The 24,049-nt window shown below is 40.3% G+C and overlaps 3 protein-coding genes across 5 annotated transcripts; 1 reads left to right on the forward strand and 2 right to left on the reverse strand.

Moving 5' to 3' along the window:
• The first annotated feature begins 590 nt into the window (after positions 1-590).
• Positions 591-16,318, forward strand: retreg2 (reticulophagy regulator family member 2). The gene is made up of 20 exons (XM_026363411.1): positions 591-895; positions 1,430-1,533; positions 2,951-2,981; positions 3,314-3,443; positions 3,659-3,743; positions 4,054-4,191; positions 4,545-4,633; positions 5,104-5,239; positions 5,318-6,125; positions 11,296-11,917; positions 11,995-12,095; positions 12,272-12,380; positions 12,524-12,644; positions 12,972-13,111; positions 13,267-13,439; positions 13,675-13,838; positions 13,934-14,170; positions 14,400-14,487; positions 15,405-15,519; positions 15,911-16,318. The coding sequence occupies exons 1-20, from the start codon at positions 642-644 to the stop codon at positions 16,025-16,027; spliced, it is 3,762 nt and encodes a 1,253-aa protein (XP_026219196.1). The 5' UTR covers positions 591-641; the 3' UTR covers positions 16,028-16,318.
• mdh1b (malate dehydrogenase 1B, NAD (soluble)) lies at positions 6,133-10,525 on the reverse strand. Of its 2 annotated transcripts, none has more exons than XM_026362391.1 (10): positions 10,481-10,525; positions 10,288-10,400; positions 10,058-10,192; positions 9,823-9,965; positions 9,547-9,715; positions 9,107-9,446; positions 8,878-9,019; positions 8,361-8,536; positions 8,093-8,232; positions 6,133-7,976 (listed from the first exon to the last, which is right to left on the reverse strand). In XM_026362391.1, exons 1-10 carry the CDS (start codon positions 10,500-10,502, stop codon positions 7,899-7,901), a joined length of 1,458 nt encoding a protein of 485 aa, XP_026218176.1. In that variant the 5' UTR covers positions 10,503-10,525; the 3' UTR covers positions 6,133-7,898. The 2 variants fall into 2 exon arrangements, with proteins under 2 accessions (XP_026218176.1, XP_026218177.1); XM_026362392.1 differs by having other exon boundaries at positions 10,058-10,222; positions 10,320-10,400; positions 10,481-10,510.
• Positions 16,319-17,116: 798 nt separating the features above from the next.
• Positions 17,117-22,998, reverse strand: LOC113162922 (T-cell-specific surface glycoprotein CD28-like). 2 transcript variants are annotated; one of them, XM_026361182.1, is made up of 5 exons: positions 22,847-22,998; positions 20,412-20,617; positions 18,837-19,151; positions 18,595-18,725; positions 17,117-17,486 (listed from the first exon to the last, which is right to left on the reverse strand). In XM_026361182.1, the coding sequence occupies exons 2-5, from the start codon at positions 20,515-20,517 to the stop codon at positions 17,373-17,375; spliced, it is 666 nt and encodes a 221-aa protein (XP_026216967.1). In that variant the 5' UTR covers positions 20,518-20,617; positions 22,847-22,998; the 3' UTR covers positions 17,117-17,372. The 2 variants fall into 2 exon arrangements, with proteins under 2 accessions (XP_026216967.1, XP_026216966.1); XM_026361181.1 differs by lacking the exon at positions 22,847-22,998 and having other exon boundaries at positions 20,412-20,746.
• Between the last annotated feature and the right edge of the window lie 1,051 nt (positions 22,999-24,049).

The raw sequence follows: 24,049 nt of genomic DNA on the forward strand, positions 1-24,049 counted from the left end.
TTTTCTCATTCGTGACGGGCCTTGTGATCCGTCCGCCCATCTGTGCAATAGGTTCATCAAGTTGGAAGAAATGATTAGAAATACGGACGGAAGTGGACCTTGAAATTAAATTAAAACAAGAGGGACATAGTATGCTTCACAATGAATATGACTTCGCTTTTACATATGTGTTTAAAATATAGTCTGTAAACTTTAATCAGCATAATCCTGTGTAGTAACTCGGGAATACATGCACAAGGTGGAAATGACAGTGGTCTTATCTGAAAACATGATGGTTCCACTTATGCAATAAGTTCGTTTCAGCTTGACAATAAATACATTTCAAAACACATTTCACACATTTCAAAAGTTGTATTTTCATTCCTCAAATAAATCTTCTGTATTCGTTATGGTGTCCTTGTGTGTGACTTGTGTTTAATGATATTTTTGTATGACGTCTACTTAATTATTTTAGTTCATTTCATCTCCCCAGCACAATTTATTTTTATTGTTATTGTTTTTTAATTACTTGAGCTACGTCGGTGTGGTTTGTTTTATTTTGAAGGCCACCACCGGAAGTCTTATTTTGAACGCCCGTCGAGCTTGACGATCTTTCCATATACCCCGTGCTTTCCAAAACAACATAAGAAACTGGGGGAAACATGGCGAGCGGAGAGGAGGCCAGAAGACGCCCCTCGGCTACCTCCTCTTCGGTCGGTCTGGAGGATCTCTTCCCTGCCGAGACATCGGAGCAGGCCTGCGGGGACGGAAACCCGGAGCTCGTCCGGCTGCGGGAGCGTCTTCAGGGTTGGCTATCGCAGTACGAGTCCCTGCTGCTGTGTGTGCAGAGGCTGCTGGTTTGGGAGAGGCCGCTGTACAGCATCACTGCCGCGGTGACACTCAACACTTTGTTCTGGTAAACGTCGACTGCGTGTTTCATCGCCTCTTTATCGGGTCTCTGTGGCCGCAGTGAAGTGCACCGATAGGTAGCTGGCTAACGTCAGCGGGGGTATTAGCATCCAGGGGGCTGTCAGGTTAAGTTAGCTAATCCCACGTCTTTAGCCGAATGCTAACGTAGCTTGCAGCCAGTTGAAACTTAATTTCAGCGCGGACGTTTTCGGCGTCGTGCATGAAATACCGTCAAGAAATGCAGCACTCCACCGACAAAACAAATAGCAGCAGTTATTTTGAGTTGTTACACCTGTTGGCGTTTGTTGAGCTTAATCCAAAGAAACACATTAAACACGCTGCTGAGTGGCCCAGGCCTTGTTAACCAGCTGTCACTGACAGCTTGCTACTCTCTCCTGCCCTCATATTCAAAAATGATGCTAGGTACATGTATCCACTAGATCTAATTTTGGAAGTGAGCCTCCTGTCATGTGTGTGTTCATTCTAATTGTTTGTGTATGTCTGCTGAACATAATCCAGTGTCTGGGCTGTTTATCCACAGGCTCCTGTCCTCCACCTCCCTGCGGCCTCTGTTCTTGCTGAGTGTTTCCCTGCTGGGACTTATGCTACTGGAGAGATGGAAGCCCATGTTACCCATCGTCCCGGGTAATGATATGTAATGTCATTTGAACCTGTTCCTAAACCTTTGTCACTCAGTCCCCAAGCAAATGTTGCTGAGCCAATTAAAATTAAAATACAGTCGCAGGAAAAAGTAACAGCAGTAGAGGCAATTTCCTGGTTTTATGCGTTAGTTGTTAATGAAATGTGATCTGATCTTCAATAAAGTCACAAATGTCAACCAATGCATCTAAACTGATTCAAAACAAAACAAAACAAACAAAAAAAAACATTACATAGGGATGGTAGAAAAGTAATGGCAACTCTGGGCTTCTGTTGTAACTGAATGTCAACATGTTAGTAAACCTGGGGTCCAATCAATGAAAAGACATTTGCAGTGTAGTTTAGAGCTACCTTCACTTATTAAAACACTCCAGCAGTGTCATTGTGCTAATCACAAGCAACATCAGCTGATGTGAGCCATGCCTCACAAAAAAAGAGATCTCAGAAGGGCTACAATGAAGAGTAGTTGATGTACATGTAGGTAGAAAGTTGGAAAGTTAATCTAGACCCAGTATATATGAAGAGTGTAACATTGAACAGAAATAATATCCATGGCAGGACAACACAAATGAAGCCATTAGTCTTCAAGCAAATCGTTGCAGCACACCTGAAGTCTGTCTCTGGACTTGCTGGACAGCTTTGTGATGTGGATGGAAAAATGAATTCACAGGTTTATCAAGATATTCTACAGGACATTGTTATGATGGCAGCTAAGTAAATGTACTACGGAGTGGGTTCAAGGACACAACATCTACCTTTTCGAGTGACCCATTCTGAGCCCAGACCTCAACCCAATAGAAAATGTGCCGTGCAATGAGAACCGTTCGTATGGCTGAACTGTGATATTTTTCCTAGACGTTGTGCCAGTGTAGCAAGCGCATTGCGTTATTGCTGCCACAGGTGGTTTAATAGGGTTGCTATTACTTTATACTTGTGCCTTTGGTGACGATCAGATCACATTCCAGTTTATACAGAATACCAAGGAATTGTCAACTGTGCCAATACTTATTCTTGCAACTGTAATTGTGGAGAGAAGCGACTATAGGCAAAGCCAGAGCAGCCATAAAACTACTAAAAGTCAGTATAGCTCTAATATTAATATTCTGAAGTATGAAATTCTGCATATCTGATGGAAATCATAGATTGTGTTCAAATTTAAGGTGTCCCATACACAACCAGAGTGGTATTACTTGACAAACAGCATTATTTATACAATATTAGATGTGACAAAATACATCATTTTTGTGCTCCAAGACCCACAGAAACAGACATTACAATATTTGGTAAAAGATTCTTTTCACTCCTTGAAGTTCTGTTATCTTGATAAACCCATTTTGATTTGTCTACCAGAGTACATGTTTCTTCATGATCTCCTGATGATTGTGTGTTTCATTTACTGCAGTTCAACATGCAGAGGCTCACCCGGTGCAAAGGTCTGTGTTATGATTTGTTCTTTTCTCTTGCATTGTTATTCAAAATAATGTTACACATGTTTTAAATACATGTTAAATTCTAACACTGTCAAGTCTGTTTTTTATTTTCATGGCATTTCCCTTAAGTGACACCATTTGATTATAGCTCATTTCCACCTACTACTCTAGTTTAGTCTGTTGTGTCTCCTTCCCTCCACTGTCATTACATGAACATAGAATCCTGCAAGCATATAAGTACACAGTGAAACACATATTTTTGTTCTTCACACAGTGTTTATTTTGTCACTCTTTTCACTGTGTGTTTGCGTGTGTTTATTCTTGTTGGGACACAGTGAAACGATGAGTGTGGAGCAGCGTCTGCTCAGCATACCTGAGCTCAGCCACCACCTGGCTGAGAGCTACCTGACCTGCTGCCTGTACCTGCAGGAGATGCTGCAATACAAAAGGCAGAACCATGGCAAGGTAGAGCACTTTGAAAGTACAAATGTCTTACACATCACAGTGAGGAAGAATACTAGAAATAAAAGTCTACATTGCTAAAAAAAAAATATGACTTATAAAATATATGAGAAAAAGGTTAAACAACAAAGAATAAAGTCACACCTGTAGAACTGCTGGTTTCACTTCCTCCTCCTGTATCCCTTAAAGCCCTAATTTCTCCTTGTTGTGTTTCCCAGTTCTGTGCGATGATGTGCAGTGGCTGTTTTGTACTTGCCGTGGTTGGACATTATGTACCGGGAATCATGATTTCCTATATTATAGGTGAGTCTCCTTGTGTCTAAATGATAAAAAAATGCTAATAAGTTAATTAGCTTTTTATTGTGTTTGTAATGATGAAACAGGATGTGTGATAATGGATTAGTAGCTATTAACAGTAGTCTAGTCTATATTAGGTGAATAGTTTTACATCTTTATATCTCTTCTCTCCTCATTCATAGATCATATAACTACAGCATATTCTGATTACAAACTTTCAGTGTTTTGCACAACACTACTTTCAGCATCTTGCCTGTGAAGAGTAAGGAGTGTTTTCTCAAGTTGTTTTCTTGTTTTTGTCTGTCCACCTGTTCAGTCTTGAGCGTGCTTTTGTGGCCTCTCGTGGTCTACCATGAGCTCATCCAGAGGATGTACACAGGCCTGGAGCCAATCCTGATGAAACTGGACTACAGTATGAAGGGAGATACCGAGCACCGCAAGCACGACAAGAGGAGTAAGTGCAGCAGTGACACCTTCAGGCTAGCGACGGAGGCCTGTGTAATATCTTTAGGCTTGTAAAATTAATGCAAAACTGTGAGCGTACAAAGGTTACACAAGGAGCTTGAGTTTTGATTAATGTGGATCAACTTCCAAAACAGAGAAACACTACTATTAGCCACCTCACACCACCTGTTGCATAATTGTATGTGTAAATGAGACCATGTTGACTGTCAAGGAAGTGTGACTAGCAGTTTGTCTGGTTATATTTGATCCTAGATCCTATATCACAAACTAAGTATAGTTACTGTATGTGACTGCTGTGTCCCTCAGGGTGATATTTAAAAGTGTGCATGTGTGTTTTAACAGAGGTGAAGAAAGAGGTGGAGGAGGGTGACGAGCCAAGAGCCGAAACCGAAAGTGAGAGTGAGGAGGAGCTGTCGTGCTTTGCTCCAACGGTATGCAAGCACACCTGAAACTCAACTTACAACGTGCACTCTGTTGCATTCTGCCACATAGAGTAGGCTTTTGTTAGGATGTGTACAGCAGTTAACAGACCACCAGATGTACCGTGGCAAGCAGGACGTGGTGTGCCACTGTCAATCTGAGCTATCGTGTGCGTGCGTGCGTGCGTGCATGTGTGTGTACTTTATAAGAAGCACTGTCTGAAGGTAAATGGGTGTTATCTTTCAAGTACCACCACATTCCATTACTTTACTGTAATCACAGTATTACAGTGGTGGTGTAGTGACAACTGACAATGCTGGTGCTGTGTCAGGTGCCAGGAAGCATCGTATACAGATCACTGCCATAACCACTGTGATTTATGTGTATATTAATGCCAGTGTCTGTTTTATATTCACTTGATCATGAAAAAGATGTTGCTGATAGACACGTGTGGGTATGTGTGTGTGGTTTTGTTACTCAGGTGGATGTCAAGACCACAGCTCTGGCAATGGCCATCACAGACTCAGAGCTGTCTGATGAGGAAGCATCCATCCTGGAAAGCGGAGGCTTCTCAGTATCCAGAGCCACCACTCCTCAACTCACGGATGTCTCTGAAGGTCAATATCAGTCACTTAACTTTTGCTTTATTACATGGCTGAGGTGCACCTGAGTCAGTTGAGTTCTATTTTTTTCTGTTTCAACCACAGATCTAGACCAGCAGAGTTTACACAGTGACCCAGAAGAGTCCTACTTGCGGGATCTCCCCGAGTTCCCCTCAGTCGAGGAGTTCCCGTCCATCGAGCACAGCCTGCTCCACTTTCCTCTGCGAGGCACCAGCCAGGTAGACGCAGCCCAGGCTGTTGCGCCATCAGAGGGGGAACCACTGAGTCCCGCCAGCCTCCTCATCCAGCACCTAGCATCGCCGCTTCACTTTGTGAACACGCATTTCAACGGACATGGACGATCACCAGGAGGTGAGGAGGGCATGTTGCCTGTGCCGGGCACAGGGGAGCAAACAGGGCGTAGGGTGGCAGAGGAGAGGGAGACTGCAGTGACCCAGGGCGCTCAGCGATCCTTGGAGGCCTTGAGCAAGGAGATAGTGAGCACGGCCATCTCTACCGTGGTGCAGAACACTCTGTCTGCCCTGCTGTATACCAGCGAGGCCAGCGAGGAGCCCTCTCTGGCTGAGTTCCTACCTACTGAAACTCCGCCGGGCGCTTTGGAGACCTCCACCCAACCGACTGACACCACTGCTAACACTACAGTTACCACAATGGGAGCGCTGGAGACTGACGAGGACCTGGATGAGGCAATTACGACAGAAAGCGGCGCTGGCGAGGAGATGCCTGACGACACACTAGTACCAACCGAGGAAGAGGACTTTGAGCTTCTGGACCAAAGTGAACTGGAGCAGGTGGACGAGGGCCTGGACCTCAGCCCTGACAGACAGGTGGAGGGAGGAGCTCCAGACACACTTCCATCTCCTCATCAATCGCAATTATAGCTTCTCTGTTGCCTCCCTCTGTACCCACCTCCAACTGTTTTGTTTTTATTTCTGCATTAGAACTACGTTATACCCACTCATACTTACATATACAAAACATTTATCAAAGAGTTTGCCATTTGATACTGTCGGTTGGTGATTGTGTGGCAGATGGTTGAAATTACTCTGTGAATTCCGCTTTCATAGCCTCACATTACTTCTCAGAACAGTGCCGATGTTTGATTATACAACTATTAATATATGCTATAAATTATTTAATTTAATGGTCAGTTAATGACACTTTATTTTTGAGCTGAGGGGTAGTTTAAAAGTAAATTTTATCCCTTGAGTTGCCCATAATGATTGTATGTGAAGTGTTTTAATGATGACACCACAGACGTCCAGGTTTAAAATGTAGCTACATGTTCCCAGAGTTAGACTTATTTAGACAAAAGTGTTACACTTTAGCTTTACCATTACCTTTGAGGTATCAAAAGGTGCAGTTTTGACTGAAGCATTCAGCCGTTCAGTGATCTTTCACCTGTTGCCTGGAAATGGAAACTTAATCTCTGACATTGCTGGATGTGAACGAGTAAAAGATCTGAACCCACGTGCACGTAAGTGACTTTGATGTGGCAAGGTAAAAGAAAATGTTCCTTACTGTCCTTTCTGTGATTGATGCGTCCTTCCTCTTGATATTTACGAAGAGACTTTAATTTCATACATCCATATGTAACGACTTTGAACTCGGACTCCTCGTGAGTTAGGCTCGCCCATACCCAACTGTTTGTACATGTATAGTCATCGCTGGGATATGTATATTCACAAAGTAACTGTCTCTGTGCCACGGTGAGATCCATGCATGCCATGAACCACGCATGTATTGACCATGATCAGGAAAATAGTCGGTGTTACTTTTCCTGTTTTTCGAGGAGCGTGTTTAAATTATTAAACTGGTCGCTGCTGTGGATGTTTGAGATTTATTTTGACACGACAAAAAGAAATTTAGCACCCGATTTTTTTTTTCTTTTTTTTTTTTTTTTTTTGCTTTTGTAAACCACTCAGCATCCAGATCTCAGGTGTGGGTTGTACAAATTGAATATAACGTTGCAGAATATGTGTCCATTTCCTGACCTGTTGTAGTGCACTGCATTTGTACTAACCTCTTCTTTTTTTCCAGCCAATGCCTCCCTTGTGTATAATGTAGAAATGCTAAAAAAAAGTGTATGTTCTGCATGTAAAAAAAAAACAAAAAAAAACAAAAACAAAACAGCACTCAAGTTCTTCTTGTCAAATGACAAAGTACTGCACAATTTGTGAGGGAAAAAACATTTGAATGTTTCAGGTTAAAAGAGCCCATTCAGTTTGTTTGATATGTAATCACTAGGGAGAATAAAGGTTTTGATGTGTCCTCATTTTTAAAAGACTTCCCAGCTGTAAATGAAAATGTGTGGCGAGCAATTTCAAGCATATTAACAGACTAGTTTGTGTATGGTAATAGTGTGTTTTATGCTTAAAGTATAGCTTCTTGAACTATATAAAAAAAAAACATGACACTTACTGAACTGTACAATTTTAAAAAAGGAATATATTTTCTAATTTCTCCTTTTTCCATAAAGCGCTCAGTTTGATCTTTTACATCTAAAAATATAATGGCTACGGAAGAGTTTCACAAAGCGGAAATGATTTGTCATCTAACTATTAAAATAAAACTGCAACTCCACATGTGAAAGTAAGAGAATAAAAGAACAAACTGAAACAAACCTAAGATGTGGCTTTGAAATGTATCTGGATTACTCCTTCATTATTTCGTCTATAAACTGTTTGTCATTCGTAACACTCGTGCCATTTTCTGATCCAAGTTCTTCTTCCTGGGAATGGAAAACAGCTGTTAATACCTTTGGAAGCGTTTTTGAGAAAACAGTACATCTAAATGTGCACAACATATTGTAGCTACATCCCCTGATGTTTTGGTAACTTGACATACCTGCTGGACTTTACTAGCAGAGAGATGAAGTCTCTCCTTCAGCTCATTTCCAACAGTCACATCGAAAAGCACAGACCATTTACCCTGTGTGAAGGTTACTGGAACTGAGAGGATGATGCCATCTGGGAGATCGCAGTAACCTGCAAACAGCCAAGGACAATCGCATTTTAACACCAGCTAGATTGGCCAAAATCTGCCAATAATTAGACAGGCATCCTTTATTTCTTAAGGTTATTTTGTCACACATTGTTCTTTGCTGTCATTTAACCTGGACAGACTACACCCAGAGAGAAGATATCATCTGGACTGCAGTTGCCATTCCAAGCCTTTAGGACAGTGAGGATTCCATTGGCGGTAGAAATGGCAGGCCCTCTCAGATTCTTTGAAGCAACAGCTGCATGCTCACAGCGTACCAAGTCTTGAAAGTCTGTTTCCAGCCATTTCCTAGAAGGGAGGTGGAGATTACTGTCTTTTTGGAGCTTCCCAGCACAGGATGTTTTTCACGAGAGCTGTCAGCTGTATTGTGCAACCAACACTGGCACAGAATTAAATCACAGCAACATATGGTTTGGTAGGCAGTTTTGTAATTTGATGGTGGACGTGCACCAGACTTCATCATATTATGTTTGTTTATCCTGCCATAGTGCAAGTTAGGTCAATATAATGATACATTAAATGATGATAAATAAGGTCAAGACATAAAAAAATCTCACTAATACTTTTAATGCAGGAGTGTGAAGCCATGTTGTAAATCAGTTACTGAAATCATTTTTGTTGTAACAAACCTGTCATGGAAAATGTTTAGAACTGATTGACAAAAGAATGAAGGTCCTTTGATTGCTCCGTTATAGTTGAAAACCTTCGCCCTCTGCAGGTCAATGTAGAAACTACCACTGATGTTGCCCCATACGATTACATCTTTAATATCTAGAGTAGAAGAAGAGGGAGAAATGTTTAATCTTGCATCAAAAATGTAACAGAGGTATTTTGAGAGACTTTGCAGCACCTACCTACCTGATGCCCTCACTTTCAGCTTATTTGAAAGTATGGCCCTGGCCTCATTCTCCAGCTGAGTTGCCATAGCGACAAATTGGTTGCTGTCAATGACATGTGCCTTTTTCACAAGAAGTGAGCACCTCAAGCTGACAAATGAGCTACCGGTCACAATCACCTTCACCTCCTTCTTGGCCCGCATATCGATCAGTTGTCCGTATTCTATGTAACGCTCTGACATTTCCTTGACTTTCTTTTTCTTTTCCTCTTCTGTATCATTGCCACCAGAGCACCACTCATCCAGCAGGAGGATGACATCTGCTTCTTGGAAGGCTTGCTCCAAATCTGTATGAATGGTCACCTGTGAATATATGTACAGTAAGATGTCTTTATTTCCTTTTTGAGAGATTATTATATCAAAACAACAAACAAACAAACAAACAATCAAAAAAGTGTTAAACCTGATGGAGCAGAGGGAGTGCCAGATCCTCTGTCTCCATCCTCAGCCCCTGCAGTTCCTCCTCATCCCCCTCTACGTCCAGTAGGTGGAGGCTGATTGCAGTAGTGTGGGGGAACACCTCAGCAGTGAGCAGATTGGGGATCAGAAGGTGGCAGGCTGAGCTGAGAGCACTGGAAAGGTATGGACACATTTAGTCATGTCACTAAACACTTCCACACATTCCAAGGGGGGAAAATACATTATTGTCTTTGGTTTTGAGTTAATCAGATTAACCCACCCACTGATCCATATGTGAAGGGCTTTGATGAGACTCGCACGGTGCTGCTCCTCCTTAATAAGGTTCATCTTGATCTCCAGATTTTCTGCTGCAACACTCAACATCATATCTGTAGGCATGTCTGATGTAATGCCGTAGTAATCCTAGTCAGGCATTGATTTAATAAATCAGCAGGTTTGGAAATTTCAGTGGGGAAGTGCTATTCATTTTAAATGAAAAAATAATCTGTGCTTACTTGACTGTGCTCTAGGAAGTCACTGAAGCCCCCTAAGAGCATGCAAGAGCCCCCTTCATCCACCAGCTCTCTCCAAACCAAAGGGGACTTGTCGTGTTTCCAGCCCTGTCTTTGGCAGGTGGCCTCCAGCCAGTCCTATCAGCGGCCACAGAGATGTCACGTTGACTTGACAGTGGGTGAAGAATAGAAAGAAACAGATCTCAGCCCATTTTTATAATAAGAAAATTTACCTTCCACTCATCAGGGAGGATGGAAATCTTACGTGTCTTAAAGTTTGGCAGAGAGCGCTGCAGAGCGTCTGCTAAGAGTTCCGCTTTGGCATAAAAAGGACAGTCTGTTCTTCCTGTATAGGGAGAAATAGTAGACATCTTATTTTTACATACAGTTAAATACCAAAAGATGAAAATTACAGTCAAACTTTACCCGCAAGAACAAATTTTGCCATTGTTTCCGGTAGGATAGCGTTAGTTGCTAGGAAACCGTGGATGTTACACTCATTTGAGTCCGTGTAAGAAACACAACCTTGCAAAAAATATCAAGACGTGTTATTATAAACGTCACATCTGGCATTATTCAAAATAAACATAAATATTTTACATACAGCAACCCATATTCACAATAAATACTGTCTATTTTATTTCGGACAGGCCATAAAACAGAAGGACATAAAATAGTAGTAGTTACTACGTTGCGGGGGGACCAATGATGGCTGCGTACACAGCACTAACCAGCGTGTGAGAGTGCTAACATGAATTAGTTTTTTATTGTAGTGAGTTATATGTCAATTTGTTAAACGAGTTTAATGTCAAATTTTACACGGTTCAGGAATTCTGGTGTGTGATCTTGGCCTGTTATTTGTATGTTTCGGCTGTTGGACTAATGCTGTAGGGGGCATAATGTGGCTAACATTAGCTAATGTAAGCTAGCTAGTGTTTTCATGAATTGGAGGTGACAGTTGACATTGTTGGCAGTTTAGTCATAGTAGTCTGTAATACATCATTTGCACCAAATCCTAGCATAATTTAACATGAATGTGAAGTGGAAACACTCAAATAATTGTTTGCTTAACTCTAACGAGTAGTAATTGCCCTTACACAACCTTTATCTCCTACGTAAGTTGCTAAATATCTGACGACTTTGCCGTGGAATAGTAACAATAGCATAATGCGCCACATAGAAGCAGTTCTGTATATTCACACTTCCATATTTACTTTTTTTTAGACGGTACATTGATAAATTATGCCCATCTGGGGGACTGAAGCACTAATGAGGTGGGCTCTGCGCTTCTGCAGCCGTAGTTTTCTGTGGCAGCAGCGTCTTCCTGTGAAGAGATCATCCATCAAAAACAAATTTTTGTCATGTCAACAGTTAGGGCACATCTGGGACACAAGACGAGGCCAATTGTGTCTGCCTGAGAGTGTTGTCAGTTCAGTGAGGTTTTATTCACGAGGGGTAATTTATGATGATGAACTGGAAGAGAAGGAGTCTTTTGCACCAGCAGGAGCTTCACTGCCTGCTGAGAGTCAGTCCAAAAAATACCTATTTGACGACCAGCTGCAGCACTGTTGCACCCCATCAGATGTGTTAGACCTCACATGCAAATATGCACCCAGCACTGGACAGGTCAGTAACTGCCTGAACCACATGTGGTCCTCCATTAAGAAGATGTCTGATGAGCAGCGGCGCTGTGAGCTGCAGCTGATGTTTGAGCATCCTGCATTCGACAAACTACTGCATAAGGCCATGACAAGTGCACAGCACATGCACAATGATAATCTGGTTTATTCTCTCCTGTACATGATCAAACTGGGCGTGGCTCAAGAAAGCCGTGTGTTTCATACATTCATCCGAATCTGCCAGGTAAACAAAGATTATTAACCAGCAAGCAAGGATGGTTTTATAATAGCAAAACTAACATATTGTTGTGACATTAACAGGAAAAACTGAATGACTTTGATGAGAAGTGTCTGTCTGTGTTGGCGTCCTGTCTGGAACACATGGAGGCCAACCAAAGTGATGAACTTAAGCATGGCATAAGGTACAGCATATGGTTAAGGCAAAATTATAGAATTACTATTACTACCAACCTGAGTTAGATCGATGTGACATCAGACAAACCTGAGGCCTTTTTTCGTCCCCTTTGGTCATATCTATGTGGATTTGTATCTGTTTTTGATTCATTTATAGCCTTTGTTGTGACTTTGTGTGCACTAGATTGGTAGTCGAGGCCCGTCTCCCTGACATCAAGACTGTATTGGCCCTCCAGACTATGATGCGTCTGATGGGGAAAGATGCACCGATAGAACTCAAAAGGAAACTAGAGGTCAGTTCAGTAGCACAAGGTTTGTTCATATTCATATACATTTTCATATTCACAGTCACGTGATTCTAATATTATATCGATTTGTAATTTCAATTTTTGCTAAATCCCATATTAACATTTTATTTGTATATTTATTTTTCCAGAGAAAGGCTTTATCAATGACAGACCAGTTCAGCCTTGACCCCCATTACATGATGTCCACTATGGCTACAATGGGCTTCTACTCCAAACCGCTGCTGGATATCTGCAGTAGTAACATCACAGGTAAAATATTGAAATAGAAATGTTTGTTTATACAGTACTTATGTTTTAAATGAAATACCTGGAATTCTTTTGGAGTATAACTACAAACCCCAGGGTGAGTGGTTCGATTCCCGGTTCCTCCTAGCTACTTGTGGAGGTGTCCTTGGACAAGACACTGAAACCTCGTAGTAGCGCTGACATGTACTGTCTGGCAGCCGTCCAACCACAATTTAACCAAGGGGATTAATAAAGTTTTCATTATTATTATTATTATTATTATTATTATTATTATTACTGTAGGCTTTTATTTTTTTTTATTTTTTTTATTAATGTCATCCTCTCTGCTAGAAAACCTTCTTGGAATCCCCTTCAACAGATTGCTTACAGTGCTACAATCGTGTAAGGAGCTGCACTACAGAGACTTGAATATGTTCAATAGCATTTCAGACTACATTGCCTCCACTCTAGACATATGGACCAGGAAACAGGTGCTGGAACACAACTATCTTCTAACCCCTTTTTTATGAAATGTTAAATGTGAGGTTTGTCTTTCATTATCTGTTTCTTTAATCGATTTAGACATGTCTTACATATTGCCAGTTTTTTCTCTTAAGACTTTTAATGCTTTCTTTTCTTTCTTTAGCTGCTCCTCATACTGTCTGTGTTTGAGAAGCTTGTCTTCTGTCCCACTGCCTTAATGAGCGCATTTGCTGAGAAGGTGATCTCCAACCCCGACGTCCTGACACTTAAAGACCTCCAATGTGTCCTGAAGGTTTACTCTTCTCTCAACTGTGATCTGCAGCATCATCAGCAACAGTAGGTCACTCTTAAATGATTCTTAATCATCTAAAAATTGAATCCAATAATAATACTAATAATAATCAAACAATAGCATGTGTGCAAAAGAAAATCAACCAGTCGTTGCAGAAAACAGGTTGTTGCGTTTTGTCTGTGAACATTTCCTTTCCTTACTTTTCCTAAAGAACTACAATTCACAGGAATATTGTAACTATTGTAAGGTTGGATGTTTTTGTTCGTCTTGCTGCCCCAGGTTTGTAGACTGTCTGAGCAACGTTTTAGACTCCTATGTGCCCAAGATGTCTGCATTTGAGCTGTTGAAGTCTGCTTACTACCTGTGTCTACTGGGCCGCTTCCCTTCTGCACCACTTGAGAAACTCCTGCAGAGTAGTATGCTGGAGCAGTTTAACAGTACAGGTAAGACAGTGAACTCACACATGCACATACGCTCGCACACACACTTTTTTTTTTACTTGTTTTGATCCATCTCTGCCTTTTCCATTTCTTCTCAGGATCTAAGTTTCAGCATAGCCATGATAGACTGTTAAGGACAGTGGACTTGTGCCTCCGTCTTGACTGGCCCCATCTCCCTCGGACACTCACTGTCCCTTCATCTGCACTGGCTGACGCTGCTCCCAGTAGTCCATCAGTCAACCCTTGGCTCTTGCAGGGCCTGCAGACTGTGTTAGGGGACCAGGCAGACGAAATGCTACAGGAAAGTGTGCTGGTGGAGAACTTCTACCTCATTGGTAAAGATCATATTTGTGATATAGTGAGTGCTGCGTCAACTTGAGTTTATTAAATTAATCTTTATTACATTCTCTTAATTGTTTAGTGTAAAAGATAGGAGAGACGGGCTACAAAAGGAGTTCACTGTCTCTGCTCTTTGAATTGTGCATCTATTTGCTTTTTAAAAAAAAGCTTCAGGAAACAAATTTGAAACTGTATTTTGAGCTGTGTTTGTGTGTTGATTCTCAGATGCTGTGATAACCAAGCAGTTGCCAAAGCAAACTGAAGCAAGTAGCTGCACAGGAGAAGAGTTGTTTCCAGCAGAGAGCAGTCAAAGGTAAAGTGTCAGGATAAGTTTAATTAGTCAATAACCTCACCAGACTCAGCATTGAACTAAGCCGCAGCACAGTGTTTTTTTATTGCTCTATTTTGTTTTTGATTTAAAATACTTTCTGTGATACTATGAAGCAGGTGCAGAGGATGTTGTTTTTTTTTTTTCTCCTCACAATGTCGGGCAATGATGCAAGCAATGATTACGCACATCAAATATCTGACTCCACATTTTCCGATGCAATAAAAGGCATGTACAGCATGTGTAGAATTTGAACTTTGACAGTTAACCATAAAATGCTGTAAAAGCAGAACTGGTTGTAACTTGTATTTGAGACCACAGTGAATACAGTTGCTTTGTAGTTTCAGTCCCATTTTCAACTCATTAATATAATAATAAAATAGTTTGAGGAAAAAAGTCTGGTACAACTTTTGTTCACTGCAACATGGTTATAAATAAGAACAACAACATTTTTGTTAAAAACAAAAGAAAATAAATTACCTGTGAAAAGAAAAATAAAAGTTTATCAATAACTGAACAATCAGGTGGTAGAGTAGTCGTCTAACAATAATCCTCTTTTATATATGTTTGAAGTATTCATACATGTTTGTACTAGCAGTTGTGTAGCATACATCTAGTTTATTAACAAGCTTTGTTAATAATGTTTTGGATATAACTGCAAAATCAATGAATATTTACCCAGGCAAACTCACCTGAGTGCTACTCGTGTATAGAATATTTTCTAGAAATTAACTTATTATTCAGTATTTCTGTCATTATGCATATACAGTTTTGAATGTTAAATAGATTCAGGTTTCAGGTTTTTGTAGGTTCATGCTTCCACTTTCATCCTGGCCTGTCTGTACCTGTAATTCAAATTTTGACCTTTTTGAAGATGACAAACATTTGTCTCAATGTCCTAGAATTGCAGTTATTTACGCACCACCGTCTAATTTTGGCTACGGCACGTCCAATCCCCGTGGTCCCTTAGCGGTCAAGATCCGCCATCTAAAGATCCTGGGATACACTCCTGTCCTGGTGAGAGCCAACAGTAACTGACTTTCTTGAGTCTTATTAGTATTTCTAAATGTTAAAACATCAGAAATCTTGCTTCTCAATCAGTTATCAAGATTGACTTTTAAAGCAGAACATTTATCTGTGCCATCTGCACAGCAGCGTTTCTTGCTGCTGATGTTCTCAGTCATTTATTATAATATGACTCATACAGTTTATTTTCATATTTCCTTCAAGTATTTCACTTATGGTATAGAGGTTTAAAATACTCAGATCAGGAGGGAAAAATACAAAATTACAGTTGCATGAATGTTAACCACTCATATCATTCTTATAAATGATTTAACCTCAATGAAGAAGGGAGTGCATCTCTCCATGACAGTAAATTTCACTTGATCTTAATTCTGTTCTCTAGGTTACAAAGCAGGAGTTGCAGTCTGAGGAAAAGCAGACAGACTTCTTCAGGGGGCTGATTTTTCCAGAGCAGCACAGATCAGAGACAGAAGGAAAACTGGAGAAACTAGGATCTTAAAGACAAACGTCGGTGTTAAACGTATGCCATCATCAGCACAGTTTGTTGTGCTAATCAAAAACTGTGGACTGTTTACCCTTCTATGAAAATAAGTTTTGTTTTATTGTGTGATTACAGTGATGTTCTGACAGTTATTTTTTTACACTTATGTATACATAAATATGGAAAGAAAAAGAAACACATTGAATAAGAATTGAATCAAGTGCTTCTTCAATATGTAAAATGCCAAACAATGATGAAGGCAAACAACTGAAATATCTGTCTTGTGTGCTAATAAAATTTTTAACTAACTAACGAAACTTTGCGTAATTTGTTTAACTTTTTAGCTGATTTCTTTTTTCTTTGGCTGTGTGCTCACTTTGTATTGTATGTAATTTCATTCTTTTTAGGACGAGGTACAGAAGAGGAGGGAGAATTGATCACATTAATTCATTTATTATAAAAGACGTTTGTTTAAGTCCCAAACTGGCTTCAAAATCGAACAGAAACAGCACGTTAATCTTGACGATGCTTGGTAGTCGATGAGTAAGACCATGCCGCTACATTAAACCAGCGAATCAAATGTGTGCGCTTGCAGTTACTGCACAGAAACTGCAAGGTGAGCAAGGTAGAGGTGGCGTCCCTTTGAAGCTGCCACATCTGCACAAAGCACAAGGAAGGGGAAAAAAAAACTTAGAGGCAGGAAGGCAGGAAATAGTGCAGATTGTTATTGTTTGAAGTGTTTGCCTGTCCTTGCTGTATCTCTGCTTGTCATCTACTTCTGCGATGTTAACTCTTTGAGACCACACTTTCGTGATTTTCTTTCCGTAGAAATAAGAGCGTTCACATTGGAAAGAGAGGTGTGATGTTATTCAGCTGCGTGGTATTTGTTATTTATGTTTATTTCATATTGATATTGGTGTTTTTGTTTATTTCCCCTTTCCCCTACAGACACCATTCACTCTTACAATGTGAATGAACCCTTTCAATGTGGTTAAATCCCCTCATTCACACACCACCTTCTGTTTCAACCACAGAGATAGGGGTTACAGTTACATCAGGGGTGTGTGTGTGTGTGTGTGTGTGTGTGTGAAAGAGACCAAGAGAGAGAGACAAGCAGCAACAGTGAGGGGGTGAAACAGGAAGCGAACAAAACCAGAAATCTCGGGTATGTTTTTATTGTATTATACAGACACGACTGTAAAATCAACTGCTACTTTTGCTGTGTAAACGCACTACAACAACTTAACTAAATGAATCCTCACAAATCTAACGATAGTATTATTTATTCAAAGTACACTACAACTAGGACGCCCCTTATGTTTACATCTGAACAACTGGGGATAGATGTGCAAGAGCCTGGTGATCATATGTATCGTGCTACTGGGTACTGGACCCCTTTTCTCTTCTTGCGTTCCCTTGGAGCTCTGGGTTTGGTGTTCATGTAGTCACTCTGGGAATCCGTCCTCCTCAATTTGATCTGTACGACACATGAAACAACATGAAGCACAACGGCGTCATTGCACATATTGTATGTGTTTGCGTGTGTACGTCCAAAAATTTGAATGTGTACTAGTGCTTGCACGTCTTTTTCATTTATTTTTTAAAAATTCAGTACCAGCATTTTTTGGCCAAAGAAAATAAAAGCAAATGTAGACAATAACTGCTTTAGACCATTTTGGTACATTTACATTTACATTTAGTCATTTAGCAGACGCTTCTATCCAAAGCGACTTACAAGTCGCAAACTAAATCTAAGTCAAAGAGAAAAAACATCAAGGCAAAGTGCTATCAAAAAAGTGTTTCTGTTTCAAGAGACGTGAGTACAGAAGAGCAGAAGAAGTGTTTTAAAGAGTATATATAAAGAGTATATACTGTGGTACACGAATGTTAATAATTCTCCCTATATCTGTAAACATGATCTAAAACGTGATCAGATTTTAACCCAGTTAAACAAATGAGACAAAAAACACAATTTTCTTTCATTTACTGCTCTGCAAGTTGTAGATGGTCACTAATATTTTTGGATAAATAATGTCACTGTATTGCTGGTGGTAGACTCATGAACATTGAGATCAGTAACTGTGAGAGAAGCCTGTTTTCTAGGCGTTACCCTGCTGTTCCTTTTGACATCCTAACGTATAACACACCTTGCTCTTGGTGTGACCTTTGTTGGTCGACCACTCCTGAGAGTAACAGTAAACGATCTGCTTGGCAGTCGAATGGTGTCCAAACTCTACAGAAACTCTTTTGTAACCCTTTCGACCCTGGTGGAGGCATCAACAACTCATCTTCTAAGGTCTTCTGGAATCTCTTGTGGCACTAACTCTAATTTTCCCTTTAAATTCAATAATAACCTTAGAGGTTCACATACTTCTGCCACAAAAATATTTAAGATAGCATCGTTTTTTTTTCCTATACATAAATGAAAAAGTCTAATTATTAGTATAAACTGAATGTAGAATTATTTTCTCAGGTGAGAATGGAGGTGATACGAATTTTTTAGTTTTTTTCCTGCTTCCAAAGCAAAAATAAGAAAATATGCATGTGCTTCTATGTCTATACATTGAGTTTGAGGAATACCTTACCCATATAAGAAAGGCGGTGATGGTGACAGTAAGGCTGTAGATAATGAGGACCACAACAACCATGATCCAAATCCAGAGAACTCCAGAGTTACTGCCTTTTTCTGCCTCTTTATTGCACTCACAGCGAAGTCCTGGAAGAAGCATATTCGCATTCACAGTATTTAGTCAGCTGTATTGTGTCCACTGAAAATGACACAAATGCCCATGGACATAGCCTCAAAACATCTTTTAGAAGTATTTACCTTTTACAAAGATCCGGATCCTCACTTCACTTGGTACCTCTCTATAGGGAGGAGGGAACAGGACCTCTCCCTTACATCTGTAGAGTCCTTGGCTGCTGTCAGTGAGGATGAAACTGACCAGTCCATCTTGTGTGTTTTGATGCACGATCACCCCTTGCGATGGCGTACAGTTGAATGTTTTGTTTTCACGGTTGCATCTAATGTTAGAAATCATTGTTTCGTCCTTGATAAGGCTAAATGCCATCTCGTTGGCCGTCACATTTGGGCACGGCACTAGCACTTCTCTGTGGAGTTCACTGGTATTTCTCAGCTCCTCTGGAAAGAAACATGTCACAGTTGTTGAGGGTTTAGTTTTATTCTGATGTCTTAATAAAGTAGGGGCCTGTTACATACAGTGTAATAGAAGATCTTTGATTAGGTGTCGTGAACTAAACTTTGAAACAACTCATTGCACTAAACATATTTCTGTAAACAGTGGGTTGGAGCAGCCACAATGAGAACATTTTGTTTATGGTTGCAGTCAGGATGCCCGTCTTCGTCTGTAACCAACACCAAACACGTTTGCAAAGTATTTGACTCCTTACCGCTTCAGCTCCTGCAAACTTTGATTTATTTGCATTTAATTTCCCTAACTGAAATTCAGCTTTTGAAACTCTTCATTTCACAGCAATTCCACCCCCACATGGAATTTGTTCAATAACAGCGCATCTATGCACATTTATTCTTTAAACCCTTTTTAAGCCTCACATGAAAAACAGCACATGAGTGGTATACTTGAGTCAGCCGCAAACTGACTCAGAGTGCTACTCGCATGGCTGTGGTTTGGTGTGATGTAGCGTGTTGTACATGTAAGTGCTAAAATGAAAGTATCCTGCAGTCTGTGTCCTAAAGTTGTGGCGACACTTCATTTTATTGTTCCTTTGCTGACTCAGGTAAATGCTGCTTCCTATTAAGATGTCTCAACCCACAAAATACATGTATTTATCCTGCCTGCATTAGTAGGTTACGTTATGCTAATAGGCCTTAGGTGCAAGGCCAAAAAGGCAAAAAGGTGCAACTGTTAAACCGCTACAGAGGAGCACATTCCTGTTATTTAAGCATCAACTTAAGTTTGACCAGTGCTGACAATCAGAGTTTATTTAAAATTTCTTTAAAAGTCTGTTAAGCCTACTGACCGCAACATTAACACCACTTGATGGTTTATTAAGTTCTGGTGGACAGGGGTCATCAGGGACACTCACGCTCTTTCCTGACATTTCCGTGCTAATCCCATCCACAATAACACTAATATTACCAAGTGGTTTTAAAGTTGTGGCCTGCTGGTTCACATTGATACTCAGGTTTTGTTGCACCACTGAAGGGGTGTTAACTCTGTGTTTAAAAATGAAACCAAACTGTCCCACTGTAAAAACGTAGTTAAATACAGTTGCTTGTGTTTTAATGGCGAATAATAGTCTTTTCTAGCAAAGTACTACTTATTCTAGCACTGACTGCTACCTGAATAACCTCAATCAGCATATCAATTACTGCACTCTTAGATAGATCTTATGGGATGCAACAAGGTCCACAACTTACCATTGCAGGGGCAGTGGCAGGAGCTCTGCGGCTGAGAGGCATGAGATAACCTGCAGCCCAGGAGGACCATGAGCATCCAGCAAACACTCATCTTCATTCCTTGCATGCTGAGTGTGAACTTGCCTCCAGCAGAATGGTGTCCTCGAGGCTCTCCCTCATCACCTAAAACGTGGAGCTCCTCAAACAAACGACATGAGCTCGAAACGCTGCAGAGAAATCAGATTTGTTACTCCGATATTGTCAACCCTCTCCGTCCTTTGCGTGAGTTCCCTCGACTCTAACACATCACATCCTCGCTCAGCCTCAGACACTGAAGCACTCCCACGGTGCTGCTGTTTCTGAACATCACACACCCTCTCTTGAGGGAAAACATCCTGTAGCAGAAAACGCCTCCTCTGCTGAAGTTTCCGATCTCTCCCAGAGTTTGTGACCTTTTGATGTCTAAGGTGCTAGTAATGTAAGGGTATGGTTTTGTGTTCATTTTCACCACAAAGTCACTGTAAGACGGTTCTATTACTATTCCGTTTTATTTTTCTTATTTATTTTTATTTTTCGTCGGGATGTGATTTAAACTTGTTTATCTCAGTGTGAATACAGGGTTTAATTCTGCATTGTGGTAATAGTGATTATGAAACTGTGCCAAGTAAAACATTATGGAATTATTATGAATGAATGTGCGTAGGCACAAGGAATCTAAATATAGTGTTTTTCAAAGCTGCTGCATATTTGACTCTGTGTTATATTGCATCATTGTGTGGTTTTTAGACTGATAAATACAAAAAGATTAATCTATATTAACAATTTTTGAGAAACATTATGAAACTGATTTAGTGCTTTATCAGAATAAATCTGTTTGGGGATAGTATTAATAGTGAAAAGATGCATTAAAATTTACATTTAGTTATTTGACAGATGCTTTTATCCAAAGCAACTTACAAAACATACAAGGCAAAGGCAGGGTAAGCATAAGGAGGTCTTGTCTAAGGACCCTTGCAGACCCTCTGCTGTCTAGCTGTATGTGTTAAATAAAAATAATATCGAAAGAAAACCATTGCAGCCACAGCGAGAAGTGGAGAGAGTGACCCAAAGTGCATTGATCCAGTGTGCCATATGTGGAAAGGTTCACTGAAAACAACGATAAGCTCCAAGTACACTCTGAACTGGTTAGAAGTGACGTGTGAGTGGCTGTGCTACAAAGAGTAACTGGAAGAGAAAATCTGTTTAGAAGAAGTGAACAAGACACGCTGCATGAGTCATTGGCACGTGTACAGACACCAAAACTGTCGAGATACGTCTATGAGAAAAAAAAAGTATGTGGTTTGGACTGTGTGGAAATACCAGCTATAACACACTATAGTGTAGTATTGAGATACAATTATTATTTGAATATAAAATGTAGTAATAATTAATGTATGAATATAGTAAATTAAAAGTGCAATAGCTTCCTTGATCCACTAGATGGACAAAAAGCATTTAATTTTGATCAGCCTGTTGCTTTGAACAGATCCAGGATCACTTCACTCTATACTTCTTTATAGGGAGGAGGAAACAGGACTCCCTCACACCTGTAGAGCCCTTGACTGCTGTCAGTGAGGATGAAACCGACCAGTTCGTCTTGCGTGTTTTGAGACACGATCACATGTTAGAGTTGTCCAGGGTGCATTTTTATTCTGATGTCTTACTAAAGTATCTTTGATGTAGTGCTCTGTGAGTGGAATACTTGTGTCAGCCACTAACTCACTCGGTTTGCTACTCACATACAGATGTGGTTTAGTGTGATGTAGTGCATTGTACGTGTTAGTCCTGAAATGAATGTACGTTGGACTCTGTGTCCTAAATGTTGTCATTCCTTTACTGACTACGGGAACTGCTGCTTCATATTAAGATTTTGACACATGTATTTGTGGGTCGTATTAATTTCTTTGCCAACCAGAGTTAATTTAAAACACAAAGTCTGCTTCACTGACCGCCCACAACATTAACACCACTTGGAGGATTTTAATATTGTGGTGGACAGGGGTCATCATGAACACTCAGCTTCATACACAGCACAATGTGTTCTGCCTCCTGCTGATGATGGTTAGCATTACACTTTTCCCGTGCTGATCCCAACCACCACAACACCAATATCACCAGGTGTTTTTACAGTTGTGGCTGATTGGTTCACATTGATACTCGAGTTTTACTGCACCACTAAAGTCGGTGCTAACTCTGTGTTTAAAAGTGAAACCCAACTGTCCCACTGTAACCAAGAAATTATTATTTACTGTTAAGTTAGTCACTTACAATTGCTTGTGTTTTAGTGGCAAATAATAGTCTTTTCCAGCTAAGTACTACTCATTCTAGTAGTAACTACTGTCTGAATAGTAACCTCTATGAGCATATGAATTACTCTAAGCTAGACCTTATGTGATGCAATGAAGCCTACAACGTACCAGTGCAGGAGCAGGAGCTCTGAGGTTGAGTGGCATTAGGATCATGAGCATCCAGCAAACACTCATCTTTATTTTTGCATGCTGAGTGTGAACGTCTATCTCCAGCAGAATGGTGTCCACAGTCCACAGCGAGAAGAGGAGAGAGTGACCCAAAGTGTATTGACCCAAAGTGCCATATGTGGAAAAGTTCACTGAACACAACGATAAGCTCCACGTACATGCTGAACTGGTTAGAAGTGACGTGTGTGTGGCCGCAAAGAGTGACAGGAAGAGAAAAAATGTCTGGAATAAGGGAAAAGGAGACACTGCATGAGTCATTGGTACATGTACAGACACCAAAACTGTCACGATATGCCCATGAGAAAAGTAAGTATGTGGTCTTGGTACTGCTGTGTAGTACTAAGACACGATTATTTATTCTTTGAATGTGAAATTTAAAAAATGACTTTATGAACATTTCAAATTGCAAAGTGCAATAGCTGCCTTGATCCACTAGATGGACACAAAGCATTTAATTTAAATCAGCCTGTTGCTGCAAAATAGTAGTTTTCAACTGCTATAAACTACTAAAATATACATTTCCTACAATTTTACTTTTGCTTCCAGTTTTATTGGGTTTTCACTGACCTACAGGGATTAAAAGCCATGGAGGGGTTGTAAATATTTACTAACAGCTTCATGAGATTGTGAAAGGGGGATTACAGCATTTCCAAAACGCTGTTTGTATTTCTAACTACCCAAAATAGACGACGGGGGATAGACGCCATGTGTTCATATGGGTAACGCACAATAATCTCCTAATCTGGAACATGTCCCTTCTGTCTCCTGGTGGCGGCGGCTTTAGGTGAGCATCAGCAAGAATATAGAGCCCCACAGTCGTCCTTATATGAATATAAATATTTTACTTTGATTTTTGAAAATAAAATAAAATAAATCCTACTTTCAAATAAAGCTTTTTTATTTATTTATTATTTTATTGACTTTCTCTCCATAGAATAGCTACTGGATGTTGATGCTGCCTTCACTGTTGCTCCAGCCTTCCCACTGTCGACGTTTAAATGTAAGATGAAGATGTTTTCGGTGATGTTTTGAGGCATCCTTGAAACACTGTAATCTTCACCCATTTTAGTTTAGAAGATAATGAGTGCCGAATTACTTTTCACTATATGTCTGGGCTACGGAGAAAAATGACAAATGATATTT

The sequence above is a fragment of the Anabas testudineus genome, chromosome 2, assembly GCF_900324465.2.
Source record: "Anabas testudineus chromosome 2, fAnaTes1.2, whole genome shotgun sequence".
Classification (NCBI taxonomy): Eukaryota; Metazoa; Chordata; class Actinopteri; order Anabantiformes; family Anabantidae; genus Anabas; species Anabas testudineus.